The sequence below is a fragment of the Balaenoptera ricei genome, chromosome 15 (assembly GCF_028023285.1).
Source record: "Balaenoptera ricei isolate mBalRic1 chromosome 15, mBalRic1.hap2, whole genome shotgun sequence".
NCBI lineage: Eukaryota > Metazoa > Chordata > Mammalia > Artiodactyla > Balaenopteridae > Balaenoptera > Balaenoptera ricei.
In genome coordinates, this window is record NC_082653.1 from 19,070,525 (window position 1) to 19,097,800 (window position 27,276).

The 27,276-nt window shown below is 59.1% G+C and overlaps 1 protein-coding gene and 1 pseudogene across 2 annotated transcripts in view; both read right to left on the bottom strand.

Annotated features, from left to right (window-relative positions):
* Positions 1-2,504: 2,504 nt before the first annotated feature.
* LOC132349482 (biogenesis of lysosome-related organelles complex 1 subunit 4-like) lies at positions 2,505-4,105 on the bottom strand (annotated as a pseudogene).
* The window catches only part of PLCG1 (phospholipase C gamma 1), a 33,679-nt gene continuing 10,073 nt past the window's right edge, over positions 3,671-27,276 (bottom strand). Inside the window, exons 2-32 of one of the 2 annotated variants that reach the window (XM_059898058.1) lie at positions 17,838-17,990; positions 17,658-17,751; positions 17,469-17,516; positions 15,195-15,279; positions 15,017-15,100; positions 14,759-14,793; positions 14,463-14,535; positions 14,262-14,363; positions 13,956-14,074; positions 13,792-13,877; positions 13,597-13,717; positions 12,723-12,891; positions 12,487-12,609; positions 12,294-12,395; positions 12,026-12,213; positions 11,598-11,798; positions 11,401-11,520; positions 11,131-11,311; positions 10,275-10,352; positions 9,358-9,461; positions 9,083-9,179; positions 8,758-8,827; positions 8,153-8,310; positions 6,765-6,861; positions 6,448-6,672; positions 6,225-6,373; positions 5,264-5,378; positions 4,985-5,146; positions 4,790-4,878; positions 4,507-4,691; positions 3,671-4,336 (exon numbers count right to left, since the gene is read on the bottom strand). In XM_059898058.1, the coding sequence (XP_059754041.1) occupies positions 4,294-4,336; positions 4,507-4,691; positions 4,790-4,878; positions 4,985-5,146; positions 5,264-5,378; positions 6,225-6,373; positions 6,448-6,672; positions 6,765-6,861; positions 8,153-8,310; positions 8,758-8,827; positions 9,083-9,179; positions 9,358-9,461; positions 10,275-10,352; positions 11,131-11,311; positions 11,401-11,520; positions 11,598-11,798; positions 12,026-12,213; positions 12,294-12,395; positions 12,487-12,609; positions 12,723-12,891; positions 13,597-13,717; positions 13,792-13,877; positions 13,956-14,074; positions 14,262-14,363; positions 14,463-14,535; positions 14,759-14,793; positions 15,017-15,100; positions 15,195-15,279; positions 17,469-17,516; positions 17,658-17,751; positions 17,838-17,990 (3,656 nt within the window). In that variant the 3' untranslated portion in view covers positions 3,671-4,293. Of the gene's footprint in view, positions 4,337-4,506; positions 4,695-4,789; positions 4,879-4,984; positions 5,147-5,263; positions 5,379-6,224; positions 6,374-6,447; positions 6,673-6,764; positions 6,862-8,152; positions 8,311-8,757; positions 8,828-9,082; positions 9,180-9,357; positions 9,462-10,274; positions 10,353-11,130; positions 11,312-11,400; positions 11,521-11,597; positions 11,799-12,025; positions 12,214-12,293; positions 12,396-12,486; positions 12,610-12,722; positions 12,892-13,596; positions 13,718-13,791; positions 13,878-13,955; positions 14,075-14,261; positions 14,364-14,462; positions 14,536-14,758; positions 14,794-15,016; positions 15,101-15,194; positions 15,280-17,468; positions 17,517-17,657; positions 17,752-17,837; positions 17,991-27,276 lie in introns of both variants that reach the window. The other variant, XM_059898057.1, reaches the window with a different exon arrangement.

Below are 27,276 nucleotides of genomic sequence, written 5' to 3' on the forward strand. Positions count from 1 at the left end.
TGCAGTGGCCTCCAGCAGGGAACAGAACCTCAGACTGACCCTGGAAGACCCACTGAGGACTCTCAGGCTGAGACAGGATTCGATCAGTTCAGCTGACATGGCCCGGAGGACGACCGCGTTCTGTTCCATGAGCTCGTTCGGTGGGGTGACCTGGTACTACTTAGCGTTGTTTTCTCGCCCAACAGAACCGAGGTGGTGAGAGATGATGAGCTCAAGCCGGGAGGCCAGTGAGTGTCTAGCCCTAGGCGCAGCCGTGGGTGATGACGTTCAGGTCCGGAGGGAGGCCCTGCCCTCAGCGCTGAGGACCACAGACCGTGGAGGGGGTCTCCCTGACCTGAGCCCTCTGCTCAGGCTGCAGAAAGCCCCTGTCCTTGTAGGCGGTGCTGTGTGCGCGTGTGGTGAGGCAGGCCACTCCCCACCGTGAGCCAGGACGTCCCATCCCCAGTGAGGGTCTCCCCCCAGTGCCCCCCACCACCAACACTGGGCCTCCTGGGTCATTCAACCATTGTCATGTCTGCAGGAATTCGAGGTGACGCTGATCTGTGCATTTGCTCCAATTTGCTGTCCTGCTTTCCACTAGGAAGAAGGATCAAGACACTTGCAGTGAAAGGCAAAGGCAGTCACCTGGCTATCGTAGGAGAGCCAGGAGGAGGTGTGTCTCAGGTCAGTGAGGCTGCCTGAGACAGCAGAGCCAGTAAAGGAGGGATGTCCTGGGAAAATGAAAGTGGTCTACACCCACAGCCAGGGAAGTCACATGACGGCACAGATGGTTCCTTACTCAACGGCCAGCACAGAACCTCTTCCGTCACTGGTTAGAAAAGCTTTCTTCTCCTGCCCATAAGACTCTGGGAAAACACGGGTCAGGAAAGCCTAGGTTAATTCCCACCTACCACCTTCTTGTCCGAGGGAAAAGACCATCCTCCTCTGAGTCAGACCACAAAGCTCCAGGAAGAAAGCCAAGGGGCCAGCAAGAACCCGAGCAGGTGCGCTCCAGCTGATCTAGTTCAGAGATGAAAGGAAACATTTTAAACTGTGATCCCTGTTCTCCAGGTGGATGGTACTCAGAGGGGGTCTACAATGGACCAGGACTGGCCCCAAATCTGAGAACTTGGGGAATGTATGTCTTGGTCTGATTTGCGATACAGAAAAGGGATGCTCTGAACTGACAACTAAATCCACCTTGGGCTTGTCTTCAAAAAAATCTTGGCCTCTCCAAGGCCAGCGACCATGCTTGGGTACCTACCTGCATTATCACACCAGGGTGGTGTGCCAATGACCATTCTACCAACCAACCAGCCGATTACACTTACCTGCGTCTTTTCAATGACAGATCTTCTCAGGCTTCCTGGGCTGGCTTACTATGCCTGTCCCCACGCATCCATCAGGCAGGCAGCTCTTTTCTCTGTACAGCGTAATTTTCAATCCACACCAGCACAGACCATTACAAAAATAGCCACAGGAAGGGAAGGGCAGGGCCCATTAAACCGTGTTCTAGGCACAGAGATTTTGTCTGCAAGCTAGAGGCATCCAGAGTGGCACCCAGAAATGTACGTTTGAATGCTTTTTTTTTTTCTTTTTTAAGGCGAGGTTTCTGCGGAACTGGGAAGGGGACTCTGGTTGCTTCCTGGTCACCGTGAAAGCTGGCTGCCCACGGAAACCTGGGCTTGCTCACAGGCAGGCTGCACTCTATGCTGCCACACCCTCAGTGGAAGAGCTGGAGGAGGGCGTGGCCACACACCTCCCCGTAGCCCAGAGGGAAGATCTGCTGGACCTGGGAAGTGAACAGAAACTCCTCACCTGCTTCTACTGCAGAATAACCACCAGGCAAGCGTCCCTAGGTGACGAGTCTCCAGGCAGCAGCAGGCTTTGCCGAGCCTCCAGAAGAACACACAAGTTAAAGGGTAAAGGACATGAGGATAATTTATCTGGCAGTTAGTTAGATCTTAAGAGGGCAACAGAGCTAGCAAACGGCCAGCCCTGCGCCCAGGTGCGGTCAGCGGGTTTGCGTGAGCTGAGTGCTGGCTATGCTGAAGCACCTTCACGCCCACGGGCCTGAACCCCGGCCTCTGTCCTCCCCAACCTTCCATCGCCTTCCTTGGGTCTTCTCACCAGCTGGACAGAAACTGCCATTGAGCGCAGCAGTGAGTGACCTTCAGCACCCAGCTGCCTGTCCCCTGTGAGGCCGGCAGCTCCTTAATCCCTCTTTCCTTCCTGAGCGAAAGCATCCTGTGTTCTCCTTGCCTTTAAAGAAACCTCCATCACCAGAACAGGCTTTGCTCTGTCTTCTCCTCCCCACTCCCCCCACCCCGCCTCACCCATTCCTGACGGTGCTTAACATCCCAAATCAACCCCTGCCAGCAGGGCAGGCAGCCCACCACTGCTCTCCTCTCAGATGCTTCCCTCCAAGGGTGGGGAGCGGGAGGAGCAAAACGTCATTACAATACCATCGAGAAGGAAAATGATGCTATTTTTTAAAGTCCTTTTCAGAAGGAAAGCTTTTCCAATAAAATTTAAAATTTTTATTAACGTTTAAATTATAAACCAAACGTTGGCAACCATATATAGACATGTTTGCTATGGACAGCTGACTGTGAGGTCATACTTTCAAATACAACTTCAGAATTAGTTTAAATAAATCAATACGTTTTCTCAGAAATTGTATAATTTCCTTCGGTTTACAGTCCATGATATGGAAAGTTTAATATAATGTTAAATAATTTACCGTCTATCCTAAAAGTAAGCTATAGAAAACTGAATCACTATTAGGATTGAATAATAACAAGGCTTTAACGGCTCAGTGGTTCTTCTGAAGAGTATATATAAATCTTGAAAAGGTAACACTGTTAGTTGAGCTGTAAAATCCGTAAAAATAACAGTTCTGCCACAGTGCAGATAAGTTCGTTCATTCTGCTTCCTCAATCCCCTCACCAAGCAGCTTTCAGGTCAAAGTGGAAGACGTAGAAAATCATACATCCTATGTGAAGTAATGAAGATCGTGAGAAATAGAGTGTGCAAAAAATAAACTTTAAAATTCCATACTCCAACATCATGTACGTCTATTAGCGAACAGAATTTGATTGATTTCACAAATACTTGAGATCATCTCAGACAGCATCCCCTTGCACTGTCATCCGGCAGATTCAGATCCAAGGTCTTTTGATGCAACAGGGAAAGTGGTCTTCAGTCTGATTTGGGGTTCGCAGCCAGCCTGCTGGGGCTGCGGAGGGTGCCTTGCTGAGGGAGGACACGTTACTTGTGTGCAGGAGTTTCCTGAACGTACGGGGACAGTGCCCAGCTTGACCTCTGCCTTGGTGACCGGCTTTTCCATTCTGGCCCCACTGGCGCCGATCGTCCTGACCAAGCTGTCGCCTTGCTGTGGATCTCGGGGGACGTGGCGTGAATGCAAGCACGTCCTCGCTGACCACGCGGGAGGAGTCGCCACCCAGCACGTCCAGCGCCCAAACAGGTCCACCCTGGTGAGCGGGTGCTTCAGGCTTGCGTCCAGGCCGCAGGCAGGTGGCACCACAGCCCAGCACGTCCAGCCCCGGGGCCCTCGTCCTCCCATGGCCCCGAGGTGCTGCTGTGGCCTTGGGCACGTCGTCACTGTCCCCACTCCAGGGGGCACCCCAGGGCTTGGCCTCCTCCGCTGGCCCTCTCGGGGCAACCCTCTGCAGCCCAGCTGCCCAGTGCTGCTATGTTCCCACGCGGCCCCGCGTCTGTCAGGCTGGGTGGTGCTCCTGGTCGTGGGCAACGTGCCCTTGTGCTGTGTCCTCCTCTCCAGGCAGGCTCTGTGCTCCTCCCAGGGCCGAACTGCGGGAACACCTACCCTCCCTCCCTTCCCGGCTGTGGTTTTAAAGCTACAGGACTATGTAAACTTCGTCGCCCTAGCCCAGCAAAGCTGCTCCTCCTTCCCTCCTCTCAGGAATGTCAGTGGCCCCTCAGAGCCTCCCGTGCTGCCGGCTGAGGCAGCCTCTCTCTCTGAGAGGCTGCGGCCGTGGTCCTGGTCCCACAGATGGAAGGCTCCATCTCCAGAAGGCAGGGCCAGATGTGTGTGCTTAAATGCGAGACACAGTACAGTTTTTGCCTTCACCCAGAGCTGGGGCATGGAGGCCCCGAAGAGTGAGTGATACATTTCATTAACGGCATGCTTTCCGTCTAGCGTCCACTGCTGGAATCCAGGCTCCAGGTGGCAAGGCCAGGAAGGCTGCCACGCAGGCAGCTTTCCAGGAACCCAGTCCACGGCCCTCCGTGAGGTGCACAGCACCCGCTGCTCTCAACGAGGCTGGGGCACAGCTAGAGGCGGTTGTCTCCATTGACCCGAGTCCTTCGCGGGGCCCTGGACAGAAGGGGAGAGTGTCCTTACCAGCAGCGGGCCTTGCAGCCCAGGGGAACAGCCCACAGGCCAACAGGAGGTAGAGAAACCGAAGGCGGATCAGCCACTCCTTCCCGTCTCTCAGGCCCCCTCCTCCAGGCTGCACACTGGCCACCTCGCCTCTACCCCCTCACCTTCGTTCCCGACTGTCAAAATGGTCGGCGAGATGCTCCTGGGAGATGCGGAAGTCCTCAAATGGCTGCTGGTAGCGAGCTTCGAAGGAGCCTTCCCGGGCCCGGCCGTGAAACAGCTGGCCCGAGGTGTCGCAGCCCCGCTCCCGCAGGGACGCACCCCCAAAGGGACTGAGGTCGCCGTTCTCCTGCTTCAACAGGGGCAGATGCACAGGGGGTCAGTGGCTGCCAGGCCCCCGGTGAGGCTGGGCCCAGCACTTGACCTGCCCCACCTGGCCGCAGGTACCTTGGCAGGGAAAACGTCGACCTTGACGAGCAGGGAGGCCAACTCCAGGTCCTCACTATAGTTGTTCTTCAAAGGCACCGCTCTGTATCCTAGGAGGAGAAAGCCTGGCCCTGAGCCCAAGGGGGAGGCGAGCAAAGCCCCCTCACCCACAAGCCAGATCTCGGGGGGGGCACAGTCTCTAGGAAGGGTCCTCACCTGTCTTCAGACCCTTCACCGGGAAGGTAGCCTGAGCCAGGAAGTTCTGGTCACTAAACATGTCTTCCTCATACACCACAAAGCGCAGGAAGGCGAATTCGGGGTTACTGATCTGGAAGTGGAAGGGCTTGGCTGGCCACATGGGGTTCAGTCCATTGTCCACTGCGAAAGCAAGGGCAAAAGGCCTCAGGCCACTGCCAGGAGAGGACGGATCACAGGTGCGGAGAGGCCTTCAGTGCCCTGGAGGATGAGGACGGTGAGCGGGGAGAGGAGACTCACCCACAAACTCCGTCTTCTGCTTGGTGCTGTCATACTCAGCACCGGCCACCTCAATCTCCACGAAAGGACACACGATGCCTCGGCCATTCTTCGGCAGATGCCGGGCCCCCAGCACCTGTAAGGCAGGCAAAGATGGGCCCAGGATGGTCCTTCCAACTCATGCCAAGTCCCCACTACCCAGCGGAGGCAGTGCGCCCTCTGCTGGGCCCCAAGGACACTGCCCACCAAGTCCCTCAAGTCATCAGGGCTCTAAGAGCAGCTGCCGCAGCAAAAGTTCACTTGAAGAAGTCCTAGCCTTAACCAAAATTTTCACGTGAGTTTTTGCAATCAACTCCACACGAAATCCAAGTCTATTTTAACATGAAAATTTTAAAATTACTTCCCCCTAGAACAAAAAAATAAGAGAGCTCCTCTCCAGGAGAAACCTGGCTCCCCCCACGCTGTCCTCACTCCTCCTCCAAGACTGCACAGGCCCCACACCTGAACCCCACAGCACCAAGCTGCCCACATCACTGCTGCTCACCGGGGGCCTCAAGGGCGCGACTGCAGAGCAAGCCCCGGGCCTCGGGGGCGGCAGGGGGCCTCCGTCTCACTCAAGCCCCGTGCCAGGAAGTAAGTACCGTCTAGCCGATTCCTGCCGGTGGGCCGCTAGCTCACCACTGGCACTAGCTTCCTGCCTGTCTTCTGCCCACTCCTGCCAGGCGGTGGCTCTCCATGGCTTGGCCTTACTGGATAGCCTGACTCCTTAGTGCCAATAACTGTCCACATTTAGCCAGCTGCCTCCAGCCTGTGCTGGTCAGAGCCCAGCCCCATGGGGGAGGCTGGTAGCTACACGCCCACCTCAGAAGACAGTTACATCTTCCTCGAGCTCCAGGACAGTCCAGTGCCCCCCGCCCCATGGCGTTAACCAGCACCCCGGCCTTGATGCTGGAATGAGCCCAGCAGAGCGTCCCCTTCTCACCTCGATGCAGATGGCACACGGCTCCAGCCCGCGGAGGCTGCTCTTGTCAAAGGGGTCGAAGGCCTCGTCGCGCATGATGCTCGGCTGCAGCACGTAGCCACAGTGCCCGCCGGCCAGGAAGAGGGCCTGGTTCATCTGCATAGGCTTGTCTGGAAGAGCCGGGTTACAGTGGACTCCAGCCCAGCCGCCCGGCAGGACCCCGCCCCACGGGCCACCTCCTCACCTGGGGTCTGGAAGTTGAGGGCCACCAGCTGACTGCCACAGATCCACATGGGCAAGGGGTCGTAATTGGAGGAGTCCAGCCGCTGGCCCTTGGGGTAGATGCGGGAGAGCTGCAGCCGGTTGTACTGGAGGAACTTCTTGCCTTTGGCCTTGTTCACGTACTTCTCAGCCTTGGTTTCCGGGAAGGACGACATGTCCCGGTAGCAGGCGCGTTCTGTGCCGATCTCTGGGCCAAACAGGGAGAGCGCTCACAGAGCCCACCCACCCGGGCGCTGCTGGGGGCCAGACCCCCACACTGCCCCTGGGCCAAACCCTTACTCTCTTCGTCGAAGGGAACAGGCCGGCAGTAGACGACAAGCTCGGAGAGCTCCAGGGCGATCTTCTTCCTCCGCTCCATCATCTTCCCCTCAGTGAGCTGGTGACACACAGGCCCTGAGCCCAGGTGGGACCCCTCCCTCCCCACCGCCAGGAGAGGGAAGCCCCCAGCCACCTGGGGCATGCCCACCCACACCTTCCAGACCCTACTGTCTGTCCCCAGTCTCACCCCAGAAACGTCCTCTCTCCTCCCTGCCCCTCCAAGACTTAGGAGGGTGGAATCCTCACCACCACCCAGGCCCCAGTGACACCCCAGGGCCCTGAGCTGGATGCACCCGCAGTGATGCTGTGACCATTCAGTACCCAAGCCTCCATCAGGCACATAGGCCGCCTCCCCGTTTCCTTGTGTCCTCGCTGGGGACTCGGGCTTATCTTCTGTGTCCTAAGGACCGTCGTCCTTCCACCTGCCCTGGCCCAGAAGCCTCACCCCTTAGTTCCCCTCACTCAACACAACCACCTACTACTCGCTGTGGCCAGACTTCAGCTACGGAAGCCCATTCACAAGTGCCCCCGTCCTGTCCTCTGACCCCTGGAGGCCCACTTCCTTCCAGAAGGGGCTCCTATTCTCAGACTCTTCCTTCCCCTCTCAGCCCAGACCTCAGGATCCATCCCTTCAACCACCTGGTCCTTCCTGCCTTGTCCTCTGGGCCCTGCTCTGACAAAATCCTCAGCACCCAGCCCTCTCGGCTTGACTCGTGGGAGTCCTTTCTCCAAAGCAGCCACAGGTGTGTACTGCGGGCCTTCCACCCCACCCCAAATGACCAGGGTGGCATCGAGCAGGAGCTCCCACACCCTGGCGAGCACTTCCTCCTCTGTCCCAGGCTCAGTGGAAGAGCCTCCCTCCTCCAGAGGCTGGTCCTTCCGACCCAGCTTGGGCTCCGCGTTCTTCCACCATCCTGCCCCGCAGAGGCTGTGCCCTTGCCTTCCACGCTCTGTGATGCCCACTGCCATCCCACCCAGCCACGACCTGACACGGCTGCTACCAACTCCAATGGGCACTTTCAGGTTCTGACCCTGCCTGTCTGCTCTGCCGCCCTCCACACATCAGACCCCACCGCCTCTTTCTTGAAACCTACATCCTCGAAGGTCACGCCCGGTTCCCAACCTATACCACCTCATCCCTAAGCCCCTGGGCACCCACTCCTGCTTCCAGCCCACGATCTGTCCTCTCACCTTTGCCCTTGGTATCCAAAGGCCCACAGGTACCTCAAACTCCAACATGCCATACCGCTGACCACGTGTGTTTCCTCCGATCCCTGCCTAGCGGTGGGGGCGGGGGCTGCCCACCCGGGGCTGCCCCACTGCTCCGAGGGCCACCGGCAGGCTCTCACCCTGGCATCGGCGGTCTGGGCCACCTCCCTGATCTTCTTCACCCAGTCCTGCAGCTCCTCCTGTGAGTCGGCAGCCACATCTAGGGACCAGTGTGCCACCGATGCCATGCTGATGGAGAAGACGAAGAGCCGGTTGTTCTTGCCCTCAGGACGGATGGCTGGGAGGGAGGGAGAGGAGCGCAGAGCTGGGGACAGACGTGCCTGAGTCCCCACCCCGCACCCCGTGAGGAGGCGGCACTGCTCTGCCAGGCCTGCCTCACAGCTGAGGACGCTGTAGCCCAGCAATGAGTCGCCGCCACCCCAGGCCGCGTGCCCCTCCCCACCCTGTCCCCGAGCCTCCGTCACACCCACGGACCAGCCCATCAGGACTGTGGGCGTCAGCTCGCCAGCGGCACCGTCCACAGCGCCTGCGCGGGGCGAGCACTCAGGGGTCAAGGCCAGGGGTGAAGAAGGGAGCCTGGGCGTCAAGAGGGCATCCAGGAATGGGGAGAGCTCAGGGTGAGGGCAGCCCTAGGGGTCTGGCCATCGGCTTTCTCCCTTGGGGCCTGAAGAGGGCCACCAGGGACTGCGGACCCTAAGGGGCAGAGAAAGGGCAAGGGGCTCACCTATCTGACAAGCCGGCACATCCAAGACCCCCCGCAGCAAGTCCCCCAGGGGGCTGTTCTCGTCCAAGTGCTGCGGGAGGCAAAGCCCACGGACGGTCAGCAAGCCCACTGTGCCCACACACGGGAAATGCATCTGACACGCGGGCGTGTGAACGCACGAGCGTGATCCACGTTCATCAGAGACCGCGGCCACGGCGGGGCAGACGGGACCGCACGTGAGGGGCTGTGTGCGCGCAGGCACGCTGACCCTGCCCGTGGTGGCGTGTGCACAGGAAGGGAGTCTGGGGACGGGAGCCCCGTCCCACCAACGGGGCTCTGGTCTCACCTCCCTCTCAGGCTCCAGGGCCGCAGGGCTGACCATCTCCTCTACGTAGTTTGACGGGAACCACAGCTGCTTCTTCCCACCATAGTCACCACGCCACCTGGGGAAGCCGCAGCATGCTGACCCCTAGCAGCCACCCCAAACCCCCCAGAGGAGAGCAGCCCTGCAGGTGCACCTCGGGGCCCATGCGGGCCCGTGCCGCCCAAGCCCCTCTCACTGTCCACGCCGCCGGCGCCCGGGATGCCTGGCCCCGCACCACGGGCTCTCAGCCGGCTCACCAGCCTCCTTCCTGCTTCTCCACGTTCTGGATAATGGCGCTCTTGGTGAAAGTCAGCTCGTCCTCTCTCTGGGCCTTGTAGTCGAAGAGAGCTTTGACGGCGCACTGCGGGGAAGAGAAGCACCGGTCAAAACAGACAAGCCCTCCCACTCCTCTCCTAACCTGCGGCCTCACGTGTGCACGCACATGTGCACACACGTGTGCACGCACGTGCGCTGGGGCTGCCCAGCTGGGGCTCAGGCACCACCGCCAGTGACCCAGCCTCACTACCGTCCTCAGCCCGGGCCTGTGGGAGGCTCCAGGTCAGATGGGACGGGAGAGCAGGGCCTCTGCCAGAGAAGCTCCTCAGGGTCCAGGGAGAACCTTGCAAGCTCCTGCCCGGGGCCCCAGGAGCCAGGCCAGGAGGCTAGGAAGGGAGTGTCTGCGGGTGCTGAGTGCCTCCTCTGGGACTGGAAGCCTTGCGGTGTGCCTGGGACCCCATCATTCCTCATCTGCAAAGTAGGAGAAGGAATCTTCTCCCAGGCTCCCTGGCCGCTGAGGAAAGGGGGTGAGGAAAAGGGCACAGCTCCTTACCCCTTAGAAAAAAGCCCTGACAGAGCTCCACAAGGGGAGGGAGGGGCAAAGAACACCGTCTTCTGGCCAGCATGCCCCACCCCCACCCCACTGCCCCCAGGGAGAAAACGGGGGTCACCGGGGAGCAGTCTGGAAGGGTCGGTGCTGACCCCCAGGGACGGGGCTGGGGAGGGGTCGGCCCTGGGAGAGACGCGGTCGTACACCGACCGCACACCTCTCACCCCCTCTCGGGCCTCGGAAAACCACAAACACCACTTCTCCCCAAAGGGCCCTGAGCAGAGAATGCAAGCCCCAGGCAGCTAGAGACGCTCCCCAGCTGCCTGCGCCCAGAGCCCGAGGCTGCACCTTGAAAGTCGGCATTGGGTTCGCCTCCACGTAGAAGCCGGGGTTGCGGCCTTCATACAGGGCCCCGTAGTCGGGCTCCTGGAAACAGGACAGAAGGGGCTTTGTTAACACCCAGAGGGGAAAGTGGCTGCTGGCTTCCGTGTCCCCTCCTCTCCTCACCGGGCCAAGTCTGCCACCTTCACACACCTGGTCCGCCAGGGTCCCCCAACCTCAGGGGCCTGGCCTCACCCCTCCTCTCTCTGCCCTCGAGCCCACGGCTCCAAAGTCTCGGTTCCTGAAGCCCCCCTGGCGTCTGCCCCAGGCCCCCAGCATGCTTCTCTCACACCCCAGCCCCAGCAGGCGGCAGCCCTCACCTAGGCCACTCAGGTCCAAGGACAAGAGTCTCAAGTGGACCTTCTGCGCTGGACCCCTTCCTCTTCCCCAGGGCCACACCCCTGGCCCAGAGCCCTTGTGGCTCCCGCCCCACAGCCCTGCCTTCCTCCCTCACTGGTCTCCCTCCACAACCGTGCCTCTGTAGCCTACGCGCCCCTGCCCTGGGGACAGAGTCTGGTCTGCGCCCAGCCCTGGGCAGACCCTCTCCCTGTGTGAGCTCTAGGACCTCCGCATCCCACATCCTGGCCCACGGGGATCTCTCTGCTTGGACGCCTGCCCCCACCTCTTCACCCAGCCAGCTCATGCCTGTCCTTGTAGACGCCACTCAGAAGCCACTCCCTCCAGGATGCCTTCCTGGCTCCCAGCTGGGCTAGCTGTCCCTCCCAGCAGCACCGCAGCCCCCCGGGCCTCTCTGCTCCCCACATCCACAGCACCCTGGGACCGTCAGGTGCAGCCTGCCCCGCCCTGCCTCCCAGGCTCTCACCGCTGTGCCGATCTTCTCCAGCGCCTCCTCGTTGATGGGATAGCGTAGCTTCATCTTGCGGTACAGGGGGTGCTTCTCGTAGTAACTGACGAGGTCCACGAGGCTGTCAAACTCTGAGTTGCCCAGCATCACAGTCTGGCCCTCCTGCTGGACGCGGCAGTGCTTGATCTTGCCCTCAGCCCTGGCAGGGACCGAACAGCCACAAAGGGTCAGGGCAGCCTGGACCAGGCGTGCCCGCACTGCCCCAGCCCCCCAAGGGCACCCCCTCACCGGAAGGAGATAGCGTATGAGTTGGGCTCATTCCGTTTCCGCACCAGGAAGGCCCCGTCCCGGGGGACGCGCATCAGCATGTGCTCGGCCTGCGCTCTGGTCAGGCTCGCGTGGTACCACCTGTGGACGGGCCCGAGTCAGCCCCGGCCACCACCCCCGGGTTCCCGCCCCGGCCCCGTCCCCGTCCCCTCCCTCACTCTTTGCTCTCGTGGGCGTTGGTCTGCGGGACGGGTTCTGAGAGGCGCATCTCAAATTCGTTGCAGCGCAGGGGCACCTGCTGGTAGTGTGTGATGAGGTCATAGAGTGAGTCGAAGACGAGGTTGTCTGTCAGGAAGAACTTGGGGGTCCCTGCGTCCTGCCGGGAGTGGATCCGGCAGTGCTGGACTTTGCCGTTCCGCCTGAGGGGACATGGGGAGGCAGTGAGCAGCAGGCCAGGCCACACGCCACGCTCCACCCGCGGCGAGGCACCAGGCCTCAGGCAGGAGACGCCCTGAGGACGGCTCAGGTGGGGGCGGACCTCTAGGGGTTCTGCACTAACTACAAGTGCGTGTGCACGTGACGCACTGTGGGACCTGGCCACCCCTGCCAGCGTCGGATCCACGTGTGCACGCGCTGGGAGGGTTACCAGAAGGAGAGGGTGTAGTCGCCCACGAAAGTCTCGCTCTCGCGCACGAGGAAGGAGCCGTCGGGGGCCCCGGTCTCGATGCAGTACTCCGTGAGCAGGCGCTCGGCGATGTGCCGCCCGTCCCGTCCCGCCCCGAGCTTCCCGTGAAACCACTTCTCATTGGAGTGCAGCTCTGTGCTGCCACTGGCCTGCAAGGCAGAGGGCAATGGCAGAGACACTCGGTGACTCTGACCCCAGCCCGGCCCCCGGCCCTGGGCCAGCCCCTCACCTCCTTGGGCTCCTCCTCGTCCTCGTTGCCCTGGTCACTGCTAGTCTCCTCGGAGTAGTAGATCTTGCTACTGGTCAGAACGAAGTAGTGGGGATACCACTCCTGGAAGAGCCGGGAGCGAGGCCTGTGAACAGAGCCCCCTCACCACCCTGCCCCCCAGGCCCAGCCAGACCCAGCCAGGCCCAGCCCTCACGTGATTCACGGGGTCCTCCAGGTAGAGGATGCCGTTCTTGATGGAGTTGCTGATGTCGTTCTCAGAGTACATCACGGACGTAGGCACCTCTTCATAGGCACTGCCCTCAGCCAGCTTCTTGTGCTGTGGGGGACAGGCCACGACGTGGCTTCCCAGGCCCAGGCCCGGAGCCCGACCTCCTCACCCAGGCCTGGACCCACAGCTAGAGTGGAGGAGTGGGGCCCCCAAAGCCCTACCTTGATGAGGATCTTCCTCTTGAGCTGGCTGGGTGAGGGGAGCCCGTCAGCAGCAATGTCCACAGGCTTGGTGAGAAGCGTGTCCCCGAGCACTTTCTTGAAGTACTGGGCCATGTTCCTCTGCTGGGCGATGCTGCAGTGATCCTCGATGGACAAGATGACCGGGTACCTGCAGGGTGGGGGACCAGCGCATAACACAGATCCTGCAATTCCAAGGGCTCACGGCTCAGACACTCACAGAGTGAGGTGTCAGGAGCCTAGGGCCCAAGGTCCTTTCTAGAGGGGAGCCACCGCAGAGAAGAGGCAGGCCCTGGCCACTGTGGGGGGTAGCAGAGGGGTCTAGAGAGGCACTTTCGGGTGCAGCAGAAACCAAGGGCTGGGACTGTTGCAGACAGGTGTCCCCAGAGTTGATCTCGTCATGGCGGCTGCCCCAGCAGCAAGGAGAGACATCCTACACCCAAGGTCAGGAGAGGTGACAAGCAGCCTCCAAATTTAGCTACTGGGGGACCCCGTGATGACCCCTCAGTGAGGTGGGAGAGACTAGTGACCACGTGTTGCGGGGAACAATAGGAACTGCAGAGTGAGACACAAGGAGCACAGACAATTCTCTGGGTTGTGACAGGAAAGGAGCTGGCAGGACAATGGCCTTGCGAGCCCAGGTTAAGGAATTAATTTTTGAGGATGAGAAGAGCTTGACTGTGCTCCACAGGCTGAGGAGAAGGACCCACGGAGAGAGCAGGTGGGCCAAGCGTGCAGGAAGTGAATGGTTCGGGAAGGGCTGGCTCCAGCAGGTGGCAGGAGGCGGAAGGCAGGGAGGAGGGCAGCGCATTCAAGGGGACCCACGAGAGAGCTGGAGCCGAGCCACACCACTCACTCTGAGGCCACAAAGGCATGCTCCTTGATGGTGTGCAGGACGTCTGAGAACTTGATCTTGGTGGTCAGGGTGTGTCCGTGGTAAATGACTGGCATCCCGTCTGGACCGTCCCAGCAGTCCACTGGGGAGCAAGGTGACCAGAGTCAAGCGGGCAGGCCTCCCCCGCCCCCCTCCCCCCGCCTAGCCCCCACGCACACTCGATGCAGCGACAGCCCATCCGCAGGCAGCGGGCGTAGGCTTCCAGGGAGGACTCGCTGGAAAACTGGTCCCCGGTCAGGTACCTGGACAGGGAAGCAGGGCGGGGTGGTCAGGCGAGACCCACCTCCTGGGGTCGGGCATGGGCCAAGGGAGCCACTCACGTGTTGTGCGAGGAAGAGATCCAGTAGTGGGACAGGGGGTTGTTCATGGTGTCGGGGCACACGGCGTCCAGCTGCGAGTTCCATATGCTGTTCTCCTTGGAGAACAGGAAGGTGACAAACTGCCCAGGAGCAAATGCGAAGAGAAGAGAAGATGAGCCCCTGCCCTGGGCCACGGCACAGGGTGGCATGGGAGAGAGTGCTCAATCCAGGTCGGGGGCACGACGGACTGCGGGAGGGACCCGGCCGGGCTCCAGCGGGCCTGTCTGCTCCCTGATTCCCTGATGGAGGCTGAAGGGCAGGGCTCACCTCGTCCAGGAAGAAGTAAGGCTCCTCGATCTCTCGCAAGGGGTCTCGGAGGAAGCTGAGCATGAACTCCTGCACCTGGAGCTGGTCGACAGCCCACAGCTCCTGATGGGTGGGAGGGTGGGGCATGTGAGGGGCCTCCATCTCGTGGTGAGTCCAGCCCCTCTCAGCCGGCACCCTGGCCCAACCCCAGCCCAGTCCTACCCCCTGGTACTCGAGAAGGAACTGCTGGAACTCAGGAAGGGACACCCGGCAGAGCTCCGGCCGCTCCCCCGCCCTGCGGGAGAGAAGGGAAATGCCTGGCGGCCGGCTGGCTAGCGTGGGCCACAGACAATGAGGGGCCCCTGGGAAGGCAGGGCCCAGCTCCTGGCCAGCACAGCCGCCCGGAATGGGCCAGCAGGGCTCCCCTGCTCCCGCTGCCTCCCACCTGCATCGGAAATCAACCAGGGGAGGGACGAAGGGGCCCGGGGAGAACCCCACCTCCCCACTTCAAACCAAACCTCAGGGCACTGGCTTCCAGGAAGGGGAGGTCCATCTGCAGGAGACAGAACCAGGTCAGCACGAGAGCCCCTGGGAGGCCACGTGGGGAAGGGGCTCTCAGGAAGAAAGTCTGGGGCAACAGAAAGGGGCAGGCCTCACGAGGAGAAGAGCTGGAGAAATGGCACCTAATCGCCCCCAAGCAGGGCAGCAGGGCTGAGGCAAGCGGGGCTGGGGCGGGAGAGCAGGGCAGGGGCGGTGGGGGCAGGTGGCTCATGCACCGTCTTCTGGGCGCTGTACATGAGGCTGCGGTACAGCTGAGCAAACTGCCCGTAGGTGATGTCGCTGGTGCGCTGCTCCAGGTCCTGCGAGGCAGAGCGGGACTTCCCGTCAGGCCTCCCGCAGGGCTTGGGGCAGCCGGCCTCCCCACCTGCCTGCAGACGGCCCACCGGCCCTTACCGTCAGCCGCTCTCGGAGGAAGCGCATGTTGGGGACCCGGTAGTTGACCTGGGACAGCATGTTCTTCAGGTCCTTGGCTGATATACTGAGGAAACAAGGACATCGCCAGTGGCCTCACCCCACCTCTCACGACTTCTGACCTGTGGGCTGAGTCCACCTGGGGCTGAACAGGTAAACAACACTGCTCTGGGACTTGCAGTCCTGACGGTGAGGCTGGCTCAGAACCATGGGGTAACCAAGGGAGGTCCCGTCCTTTCTCTGGGCCTCGGTCTCCTCAGCTGAGCAAAGGAAAGTCTAGGATTCTGGCAAGGAGGGGTCACCAGGCTCAGTAAAGTGGGTCAGGACGGGGAAAGGGGAGCCCATCTTTGGGCCGCCCTCCCACCAGTACCGCTCAGCCCACACGTCTGGGCCCTCAGCTCTCCCAGGGACAGAGAGAAGCAGCCACTACTGTGGGGCCTCCAGGCTCCTTCCACCTCACTCTCAAACTCCCCGAGAGGGGCAGGCAGCTCACAGGACTCCCGCCCACTGCCCCTGGGAGTCGGGGCCTCCGAGGGGAGGAGGGGGAAGATCCTTCTCAGCCCAATACCACTGCTGGCAACGGGGCACACTCCCGAGGTCTGATAGGGAAGCACCCCTGCCCAAGAATGGCACAGAGGACGATGCTGTGCCTGGCAACAGGATGAAAACAATTGGGAGAGGGAGGCCTTCCTTCCTGGGAGGTGGTGGCAGGGAGGGGAATGTGGGCACCCCTCCTCCTCTTGCCCAAGGGCCTGGCAGGCAGCACCAAAACTCCCAGAGGGGTCCAGCCCTGCCCTGGGCGGTCCTGCTGTCTATCAGCCAGTGCTACTCAGCAAGCGCCTGCCTGGTCTCAGTCACCCAGGGTGGGGCCGTCAGGGTCCTCACTGGGCAGGTTAGGGGACTTGCTGCGTCACCAAGCCTTCCTTCTGTGGACTCCTTGCCATCAGCATTACACGCAGATTGTTACCACTCCCCCCAAAACACCTGTCTGCCCTGCTTCCTCTCCAGCCACTGCCCCTTCTCTGTTCCTCTTCACAGCAGTGCCTTAAAGGAGAGACCCAGGCTCCTTTTATTTCCTGAACCCCATCCCCACTGTCCACTGCCTGCCTCAAGGTCACCAACGACCTCTGTGCTGTCAAGTCCAAGGAGCACCTCTCAGTCATCCCCACACGTGACAAGGCCTGGCACAGCTGACCACCCCGCTCTTCCCTGGGCTTCCGGGGCTCTACACCCTCCGGTTTTCCTCTTAACTCTCGAGCAGTCACTTCCCTTGGCTGGCTCCTCTCCTCACCTCCCCAGTCCCCAGTGTTGAGCAGCATGGGCCTGGGATCAGCCACCAGCCTCCTTCTCTCTTCTTGCCAAGGTTACCCCCAGGCATCTCCAGCCTCGTGGCCTTCCAAATCACCTATGTGCTCCTCAGGAACCAGCTCCAGCCTGACTTCTCCCCTGAACTCGTTCTACGCACCTGCCTGCTCAACATCTCTACCTGAACATCTAAGGGCATCACAGGACTTCACCCACTCAAATCTGCACCTCCCACGGCCTTCCCCATCTCAGTCAATGGCAAGTCCACCTTTCCAGATGCTCACGCCAAAAAGCTTTTTACCATAAACCTCAACTCTCTCTCTCTCTCACCCCAAAATCAGTTAGGAAATGCTATTGGGCTCTATCTTCAAAATACAGCCCAGCCAAAATCCAACCCCTTCCTAATACCCCACCCTGACCCAGTCTTCTTCACCCAGAGCGTTAGAGTTGCTCCCTGAGTTCTCCACTCCACCTGCCCTGGACTCTCCAAGCACAGCTAGCAGTTCTGTGCAACTGAACCCGGGTCACATCATGCTTCTCTTCAACACCCTCCGTGGTGTCCACCTCTCTCCCAGTCAACGGTCCTTCTCATCCATCACCCAGCTTTTGTCCTGCACCTCTCTGTAGCCCCTCTGGTAGTCATACCATGGCCTCAAAGCCGTGAGCTTCAAAGCACCGCCCCCCCTACACTACAGGACACCCAGAGCCAGTTCTGCACCGCCTGTCTCTGCCCACAGTGGCAGGGCACGTGGCTTATTGTCCCTGGCCTCTCCCGCCAGCTCGCACAAGGCCATCAGGGGGCTTTCTGCAGGAAGCTCCTTGTGCCAGAACCGCCAGCCCACCCTGCTTGAGGCAGGTCCTCCAGTTCTCCAGGCAGCTGCCTGAAGGTGGGCTATTGCTCTGGCGGTCCCAACCCACCCTGCTGGGCTAGAGCCACAGCGCAGGACCCACCGATCCTCACGATTCCGGTCCACTGAGTAGAACTGCTTCCGCAGCCACCTGGAGGGAGACAAGCCCGAAGTGAGGCCCAGGCTTAGGGAGGAGACCAGCAGGCAGGCTCTGGGCACAGAGGCCTGAGTCCCTGCCCTGCTCCCTAGAGCCCGACGCCCCAACCCTAACCACGTCTGGGGGGGTTCTTACCTCTCAATCTGCAAGGGTGTGGCCGCCTGCAACGTATCCTCCATCAGCCAAGTCAGGCCCTTGATCCACATGTTCACTTCGTCCTCAGACGTAGCTATGAGCAAGGGGTAAAGAGCTGAGCCTGGGGCCAGGGGCTGTTCCCCTTAACTCTTCCACCTCCTCCACCTCCTCAGCTCCCACCTTGTAGGCTCAGGGTCTTCAGGCGGAATTCCATTCCATACAGGATGACAAAGCAGTGCGACTGGTCCGGTCGAAAAGCAGGATCCTCTTGGTAGCGATCGAAGTCCCGTGAGGTCTTCCCCGGGCGGATCTCCTTGATTTCTCGAATGTCAACTAGGAAGGCAGGGAAGAGGTCAAGGTCAGGCTGAGGTCTCTCAGGGTCAGCACTGAAACGAGGGCAGCCTGGTCTCCCCACTCATTCCCACACTCTCCTCATGGAGGACCACAAAGAGAGACCCCCCCAACCCCGGGAAGAGGGGCAGAGTCAAGACCACTCAGTCCTACTGGGGGACAGAAGAGAACTAGGCTGAGTCTAAGGACAGAGCTCTGCTAAAAGCTGAGCGTCTGCGGACACAGGAATCTCCGTCCCGTGTACCTTCCCTTGCTGACAATACAGGCGGGTCACTCTAACCTGGGAAAGAGCTGGACTCTACAAAGAGAAATGGGGACCCACGGCTGTTCTGTGAGGACCATTTCCTGACACAAAAGTACACAAACTGAATCGTAAAGTCCCAAGGGCAGGCCTGGGGCTGGGCAGGCCCAAATGGGTTTCAGGGTCCACAGGAGGAAGTAGGGATTGGGCCAAGAGAACTGGTGCAGCCTGATGGCCCACCCCCTAAATATCCCTGAGCAAGTCCCAGCAAGAGCAGCAGCTGCCCATGGATGGCTCCCATTCTGGCCTCACGGCATAGACTGGGGAAGCACCCAGGTCAGAGCAGCAGATGAACTGCCTCAGCCGCTAACTCAGAGACGACACTGAGTGACTCATTTAACTTCCCTCCATCTCGGTTTTACTATCTCTAGAGCAAAGAGCTTGACTGAATTTCTCTAGAAGGCAGGGTGGCATAAAAGACCAGTGTGGGACCTGGGATGGGCCTGCTGGGACTAGACTCCTGGCTCCACCTCACCTTAGCTGCGCGACCTCAGCAGAGTGACCACTCTGACCCCACTGCTTCCCTCTGTGAACGCAGGTAACAGACTGCGGCACCTGGAGGTGTTGCTAAGCTCAAAAGTCCTAACAGCCCAGAGCGCCCAGTCCTGTAGGTGGCACATGGTGGGCACTCATTCAAGCCTCCCTCCCGCTCCCTCGGCTCTGTCATCTTCGGTGGTCTGTGGTCTGCACAGGCAGTCGGAGCAGGCACACAGGTTGTGACCCCAGGCCTGGAGAGGGCCCGGCTGCACACTCACACTGTCCCCGGGTGCTGGCTGGGACCCTGCACAGAGGGCAGACTTTCCAGCCAGATAAAGAGACAGATTTAGGGAGGTCAAAAGAGAGAAGCCTGGCTTAGCCGCCAGAAATGACTCTGAGCGCTCCCTTGGCTCTACAGCCTCTTCAAATGCTCTCGACCCAGACTGGCCCGGAAGATCTGGAGCCAGGAGCGCTGCCAGCATGCTGCCTGGCCCACCTCCCCCCAGAGCCCTCCTGGCCCGAAGCGCACAGCACCCCGGCTGGAATGTTCTAAGAGGCCCAATCCCAAGGCCTTCTTCCTGTCCCTCTAGCCACAGCTGTGCCCCACCTATCCCACCTCAAACAGTGGCATCGCTTCCAGCCCCAAGCCCAGTTCCCTTGCCAGAACACTGCCAGTTCTCCCTGGGCCCTGCTCCCGTGCCCTCAGCAACCCTCACAGGCCTAGTCCTCCAGCTGAGGGCCCCCAATGTCCTGCCCCCCAGTTCTCACCAATCAGCCATCCTTCTTGAGCCTACGAATCTGTATAAGACGTTGTTCTGATCCCTCTTGAGGTTGCTCACGATGGAGAACCCACTCCTTCTCCGGCCTTCAAGGCCCCCTGTGATGGGGCTCCAGTGATTTACTGCCACTTCTGCCCTCCCATCTTCTCTGCTCCATCCCACCTAAGCTGGACTGAGGGCAAGAACTGTCGTGTTTCCTGTCCCCCATTTCACCTTGGTCCCTAGCCAGGGGCTGTCTACCTCCCAGACTCCACTCTCTCCCACCAAAGACCCAATCTGGAAGAGCCTTCCTGCAGTAATCACGCCCTTGACACCCTGGGGCACTACGTGTGTGTTTGTTCTTCAATCTCTCCCAGGCCCCGAAAGGCCACCCAGTGCTTGCTGAATGACTGAACAAACAACGGAAAAAGCAGGCACACCACTGGGGGGAGGGGTAGCACAATGGGAGTGGTTTTTAAAATGAAGAGTTATGCTCAGGTAAAAACAGAGGGGGGGTGGGGAGGGAGACTGGGTCACAAAGACCCAGCCTGAGAAGACAGGGTTCCCAAAGATGGAAGGAGGAGCTGAACAGAGGAAATGCCCAGATCAGAAACTGCAGAATAACCACAAACCTTGCCCTCTGAAACAGAAACCAGCATGCTTTTCCGGTGCAGAGCTGCTGTCACCCCGCTCCCACACCTCTCACACAGGCAAAGGACCTCACACACACAATGCATACAGGCCAACAAGGCCTGTGTGGTCCACAGCCTGGGCCCTTCCGCGCAGCTGCCCACCAGTCATCAGAGGTAGTTAGTCCACGATGTGGCTACCGCCCGGCAAGCAACTGCAGGGTCAGTCTGAAGCCTGCTGCCAGGCCACCTGCAGCACCCCACATGTGTGCTGCGTATGCACACACACGTACACACAACACCCACTGCCAGTGGGTCCTAGGTGCCCTGCGGCCTGCCCCGTGCTCCTGAGTACATTTCCAGTGAGACCATGCCGGAAGCAAGAGGCTCCCACCCAAAACAGGGACCAGGTAGGCACACAACAGCTCCGGGCCAGGAGCCCAAGTCTCCCAGGCTCCTGCTGGCCACACAAGGCCCCTTGTACTTCTCCCCATTGGAGGTGTCAGCCCGGCCCTCAGGCCCTCCAAGTCCATCAAGCCAACCGCAGGCTGGAAGGACAAGACACCAGGGTGAGAGGCGCTACCAGGTTCTTAAAAGCTGCATCCTGTGGGACCTCCCACCTCAGCCCCACCCTCCCGCCTCCCAGAATAAATACAGCAGGGTCCTCTTCCTGAGAGCCAGGACCGGTTGCCCAGGGACTGCCATCAAGGGAAGGAACCCCCTGGGACAGGCACGGCCTCTGCCCTGCAGGGTCTGGGTCAGACCTGAAGGAAGGGCAGGAAGAGAGACCCTCTCAGGACTTGGGAGCTTGGGGGAGGGAGGAAAACTGCTTAGAGGAGCAGGAAACCCACGACCCAGCACTCATTCCCACATAGAACCACGGAGAATAACATTCAAGGGACATGGGAAAAAGTAAAGCCAGCGGTACTGGGAGGTCCTGGCTAGGCTGGAGATGGGGAAGTGAGATGGGGGAACTCTCCGAGGGCAAGGGCAGGATCCCACAACCAGGGGCCTGCAGCCAGGCTGGGCTGATGTGTAGCAGAAGGCAGTAGGGCTTTCGTTTATGACAAAGGCCAACCCCCAAGCTCACCCAAACCCTAGAGGGCCTGGGGCGGGGGGGGGTCCATCGACACAACCCAGCCAGCTCAGCCCATTAGGAGCCATGGAGGGCTCATTCCTCTAAGGACCAGGTCCCCAAGGCCCACGCAGAGGCCCCCAGGAACAGCATGGGTATTACCATTCCAAGCAAGGCCACGGCAGACAGTGACAAGCCTGGGCAGTGAGGGGGACTCAGTCCCTGGCATTTAATCGCTCACAAACTCTCATGAAGAAATAGACTAGCCCTCCCCAGGAGGCTCTGGGCTAATGAGGGACCACTGCACCTGGACCAGGGACTGGCCTCACATGCCAGCCCTAAGGGCTGAGGACCTTCTCACAGGCCAGGCTGCCTCCTCCCACTCCTTCAGGAAGCCTGCCCTGACCATTCCCTTCCTGAAGGCTGCCCAGGCCCAGCAGAGGAGAACCACACAGATCTTAAATTCTAGCTGTGAGGTCCTGGGCAGTCCCGCTCTTTTTAAAAAAAATTTATTTATTTTTGGCCACGTTGGGCCTTCGTTGCTGCATGCAGACTTTCTTCTAGTTGCAGCAAGCGGGGGCTGCTCTTCGTTGTGGTGCGCAGGCTTCTCATTGTGGTGGCCTCTCTTGTGGAGCATAGGCTGTAGGCGCACAGGCTTCAGTAGTTGTGGCACGTGGGCTCATTAGTTGTGGCACACAGGCTTAGTTGCTCCGCGGCATGTGGGATCCTCCAGACCAGGGCTCAAACCCGTGTCCCCTGCATTGGCAGGCGGATTCTTAACTACTGCCGTCACCAGGGAAGCCCAGTCCCGCACTCTTTTGGCCTCAGTTTCCCCATCAGTAAACTGGGGATTCCTCCTACCTCACTGGGTTGCATAAGGGCCCTGCCAGGAGCTGCCAGTCCCAGTGAAGTCTGAAGCCCCCTGCCTGTGTGCCTAGTGCCATTAACATCAGGCCTACGTGAGCCAGCAGCAGGGGAGACAACAGTGGCCACTGCCAGGGCTTTGCCGGGGACAAACCCAAACCTAGGCGAGGTAAAGCTGGCCCACAGCTGCCTTGGCCAAAGGAAAAGAACCCAAGTAGCCATTTCCCCAGCTCCAAAAAGGGTCTCACAGGGATGGGGCACCATGGGGGAAGAGTGGGACTCGTGGAGCCTCTGAGTTCACATCAGTGCGCATGGACATGACATGCTCTAAGCCAGGGGCTGCTTCCTGAGCCTCAGCACCGGGCCTGTTGCAGTCACAGCATCTCACCTACGTACTAGCCAACACGTGCCGGCACTACACATACCCCGACCTTGCATAGGGTGGGGCACCAGAAGAGAACGCTAACAGATCTGAAATCACAAACACCACGTTTCAAATCCTGTTTCCAAGGATACAGCTTGGGCCTCGGGCAAGTCTCTCAGCTCTTAGGTAGCCTGTGGATAAAGTGAAGGCCTTAGTGGGGGTGGGCCTGCCATAAACCCTTCACATGCAGACAGAGAACTACACAGAGAGTCAGCAAAGTGATTTTGCTAGAAAGAGACAAGAGGACATACTGAAAATTAAACCCCCTAATGATGAAGATACGGGCAAGAAAACCACCACCACCACCACACACAAAAAAAGGAAATGGCACATATCACAAATTTCTGGACATGAAACATGCATTCGCCAAAATATTCCTCTTAAGAGAGTCTTCCCTTTAAGTGCATAAATTAATTGGTGGAAACTGCAATAGAAACTAACCGTATATGGACTCCCCTGGTGGTGCAGTGGTTAAGAATCCGCCTGCCAGTGCAGGGGACATGGGTTCGATCCCTGGTCCGGGAAGATCCCACATGCCGCGGAGCAACTACGCCCGTGCGCCACAACTACTGAGCCTGCACTCTAGAGCCCGCGAGCCACAATTACTGAGCCCGCATGCCACAACTACTGAAGATCGCACGCAGCAACGAAGACCCAACGCAGCCAAAAATTAACTAAAAAAAAAACTAACAGTATAAAAATGCATGTAAATACTTTTTACAACTTAAATTAGCTGTAAGTCATGATAAATACGAAAGTTTTTTTAGAAACATCTAGAAAGCTTGAAAGAGGTAAGTGAATGTTATCTGGACAGGTCCCTTCCCCTGGGGTTTTCACTGCCCCTGACAGTGGGCTGTGGACGCCCAGCCCTGCAGCGTGTCCTGGAGGAAGGTGGGCAAAGCCCAGCACTCCTCAAAAGGGCCCAAGTCCAGTCAGAGCCATGAGATCCAGAGACCCCAGCCCCACATCCGCTCCCAGCGCTCCTCCTACCTCTGAGCCTCTGCATGTGCCAGGCCCACCTTCTCACTTAAGTTTCCATCAGGCCTGGTCCAGTGGCATACTTGGTGCTTCCGCATTCTGGTCACACCGTCTGCTGCCTCCTTGGTGTCAAGGCCACTGACCTGTGAGTTCCACAAGGAAGAAACCACATCTGCCTCCTCTCCACTCCCCTAACCCAGGTCCCTGGGGAGGCTTCAAAATGCTTACAGAGTGCTTAGAAGCAGGAATGAACACACGAGAGTTAGACTCCAGAGCTAATTATCTAAGAGGCCACAGATGCTCAAAGATGGTATCAGGGATGACTTCCTGGAAGAGGTGGTGCTGTGGGGCAACAAAGGCTGAGGAGCTCCAACAAAGATGCAAATGCAGTGGTCAGTGGGGTGACCATGTGGAGACAAGAAAGAAGGACCAGACCGGGGGGGGGGGGGGGCGGGGGGCGGGCACGGCCCCTGGGGGCCAGAGTAATCTGAAAACACTGGGAGGTTCCTGTACACAGGTTCCTGTAGCCGGTGGGAACCGTGCGAAGCTAATGGTGCTTTGGGGAAAACAAAAGAGAAGAGGCAGGGCTCTCTGAGCACCACGCCCTGCTTGGCTCTAAGCCAAGGCCACCAGGAGATTCAAAAGAGCAGGTCCCAGGGGTCGGGAGAGTTGTACAGATCTTCCCAGAAACGATCTCTCATCAACCACATCTTCTCCACATACAGCCTGGGCCAAACAGATGGGTCATTCCCAGTCCCCATCCCGCAAGTCAGCCACCTCCTGTACCACCCTCCAAAGAAACTACACATCAGGGCAGGAGAGAGCACAAATGGAGCTGAACTTTCTCCCCAAGAGGATGCTGAGATGGAGAAAGGAAGCCACAAAGGGAAGCGCACTGCCAACCAGCTGATTCCCAGCCCTGCACCTCTGCTGCCCTACACAGGGAGCCAGAGGCCTCTGTACCTCAGGGTGCCTGGATCGGCCAGGAACATACAGCTTTGACAGAGTCTCACAGCTCGGAAGGAGAAGGATGGAGGTGGCCAAAAAGGAGACAAGACGGAACCTGGGCACAGGTGGGAAAGGAGTCTGATGCAGCAGGAGCCAGGGCCTGGGATGGCCAGCAGCTTCCATGCCAGCCACCTACTGCTCAAGGACTAGGAAGAGTGAGAGTCCCCCCGACCCCCGCCCAACAGAAACAGTCCAGAGCAGCTCCCAGGGAGAAAGGTGAGAGTGGAGGGGTGGGGAGCTCTCAGCCTCCATTTTACAAAGGACGGATCCCGACTCAGAGACCCAGGGTCACAGGGTCATGCAGCAAAGGGAAGGTGAGGCTGGGGTTTATCTCCTTCCCATATCCTGTGCAGCAGCACCTTCAAACCAGACCAGCAGGGGGGAGAGGACTAAATCCCTTCCCAGATGCAACAGGGAAGCCCTAGCCAAACTCTGGAGTACAGGGCACACTCAGGGCAGAGCTCAGCATCTGTTCCCGGTTGGGGTTTCGTCCATCATCGTTCCCCAAACACCTGACCGAGAAGAGCAGCCGGACCCTCTCCCACCTTGATAAACAGGAAAAGGCCATTCGGACAGCTGGATGGGGATCTGTGGGATCCTCCTACACGGAACCCTGCGCTCCTACATACTAACTGCTTCAGGTCACAGCTGTAAAGGATCCTCGCCCGTTCATGAATCATCTGGAGTCTAGATTCTAGGTGAACCTCCTCTGTGGAGCAATGAGGAAATGGAGGCTCCCAAGGGTCTTGTCACAGTCACGTGGTAGTTCATGTAGAACTGGGACCCTCTGCAGCGGCCCCCACAGCAGCACCCACCCTGAACTTGGGTTTGCAGAGAAAAAGCAGGGCAGCCCAGCAAGCCTTCACACCATTCAGGCAGGCAGCCCTCTTCCCTAAGATGCAAAATTAATCCCATCCATTTCAGAGGTGGGAACAGCATGCCCTGGCCCCAAAGGAAGGAAGGGCAAGGAGGCCCCACCCAGGGAACTCAAAGCTGGGAGAGAGATGAGCAGTTATCTACTGGGCTTGTTCTTTCATTCCATCACCGGGATCAAACTTTCAAACGTCTGTCTACTCCACTTCAGGCCCTGGGGTGGGTCCTGGATAAACAGAGATCAGTAAGGCATTGGAGTTCCTGCCCCTGAGAAAGCCAGAAAGCCCCTGCCCGGTGGAGGAAACAGATGGGGAAGCAGATAACTATGAGGTCCTGCAAAGAGGAGAACAACAAGGAGGTGTCTGTGGCACCGAGAGCCAGAGAAAGTGAGGAGCTGGACTTGGGAAGTCTCGGACCACTCTGTCCACAGAAGGCAGGTCTGGAGGACTGGCCTGCCCAGGTCTGCCAGGGGGATCACAGAAGCCAAGGAATCGATGCAGCAGTCTGGGCGTTTGGGGAAAAGGGCATTCAGAGTTTCATGGATGAGAGGGGAGGGAAGGTGGGCCTCCGCTGGCCATCAACACCACAGTGGGGGCAGGTGTAGCAAGCAGGGGGCTTGCCCCAGCTTCTCTGCCCGAGCCCACATGACCCCCCAGGCAGTCCCTTGCAGGCTGACCTCTGCCCCCTCTGCAGGCTGGTGCTGCCCGAGTTCTTTGTAGATGGCCTGTGTCTGCCAGGCCCCCAGCTACAGGGAAGAGGATGAGGGCCCAGCAGGGCTGGTTATCGGAGTGTCCAGGATCTCAAAAGGCCCAATGAAACGCTCCTCATGGTACATTCAGGCCACCTGGAGAACCAGAGTACTGAGCATAAGTCACTTTTCTAGCCTCCTCTTTCCTGACCCTTAGAGCAATCAACACCGTTGTCCACACCCTCCCTCCTGCTGGAAGTTCTGCCCTTGACTTCTCCTCACAACCTCTCCTGATTTCCTGCTTCTTCTTGGGCTCCAGGTCTATCCCCACCTATCCCCACGCTGGCCTTCGTCAAGGCCCATGCCAAGGACCTCTCCTCTCCCGATGCTCTACCTGCTCCCCAGTCAGTGTCATGCAGGCAATTCACAAACACAGCTCTAGCCTACTCCTTGACTATAAGCTTCAGACCCTTCAAACCAACTGTCTACTTGCCGTCTCCACCTGTTCGCCTCAAAGTCAACCCCTCACCAAAACGAGGCCTCTTGCCACACCTCTTGGGTCCGCTAACAGCATCACCTCCAAAGAGGTGCATAAACTAGACTCTTCAGAATCATGCTTTACATCTTTTCTCTCACCCCCTCCAATCTAATCCTTGAACAAGTCCTACTGGCTTTTCTAATATCATTCACAACCACATTTACCTAGTACCTAGATGAGTGGGAACGCTGTGTATTTTAAGGCTATTTGACTGACTGTCTTCTCCACTGGAGCATAAGCTCCTTGAAGGCATGAACCATGCCTGTTGGTGTCAATGCCCCAGTGCCTAGCAGGAAATGGACTGTGTTAGGAGAAAAAAGAAAAAATCTGGGGCCCTCCCCTGAAAGGAAATGATAGGGCCCTCCGGCTGGGTGCTGAGTGATAGGGGCTGAAGTTGGGGTACAGGTGGGAGGGGGATGGCAGAGACCTTCCCCTGTGGAGCTCGCTGACCTCCATGCTGTCTCACCACCCCGGCCCTGGCTCCCCGCCTCTTTGGTTTCTGTTACTGTCACCATGGGCCCTTCCCTCTTTGGGGGACATGTGGGGCCAGCCCTCAAACCCCCAACAGAGTCAACCCTGATTAGGTTGGAGACGTTCTAAACAATGACAAGGGTCAGTAAGTCACAGGCCTGCTCATTCAGACGCCCTCTCCTGT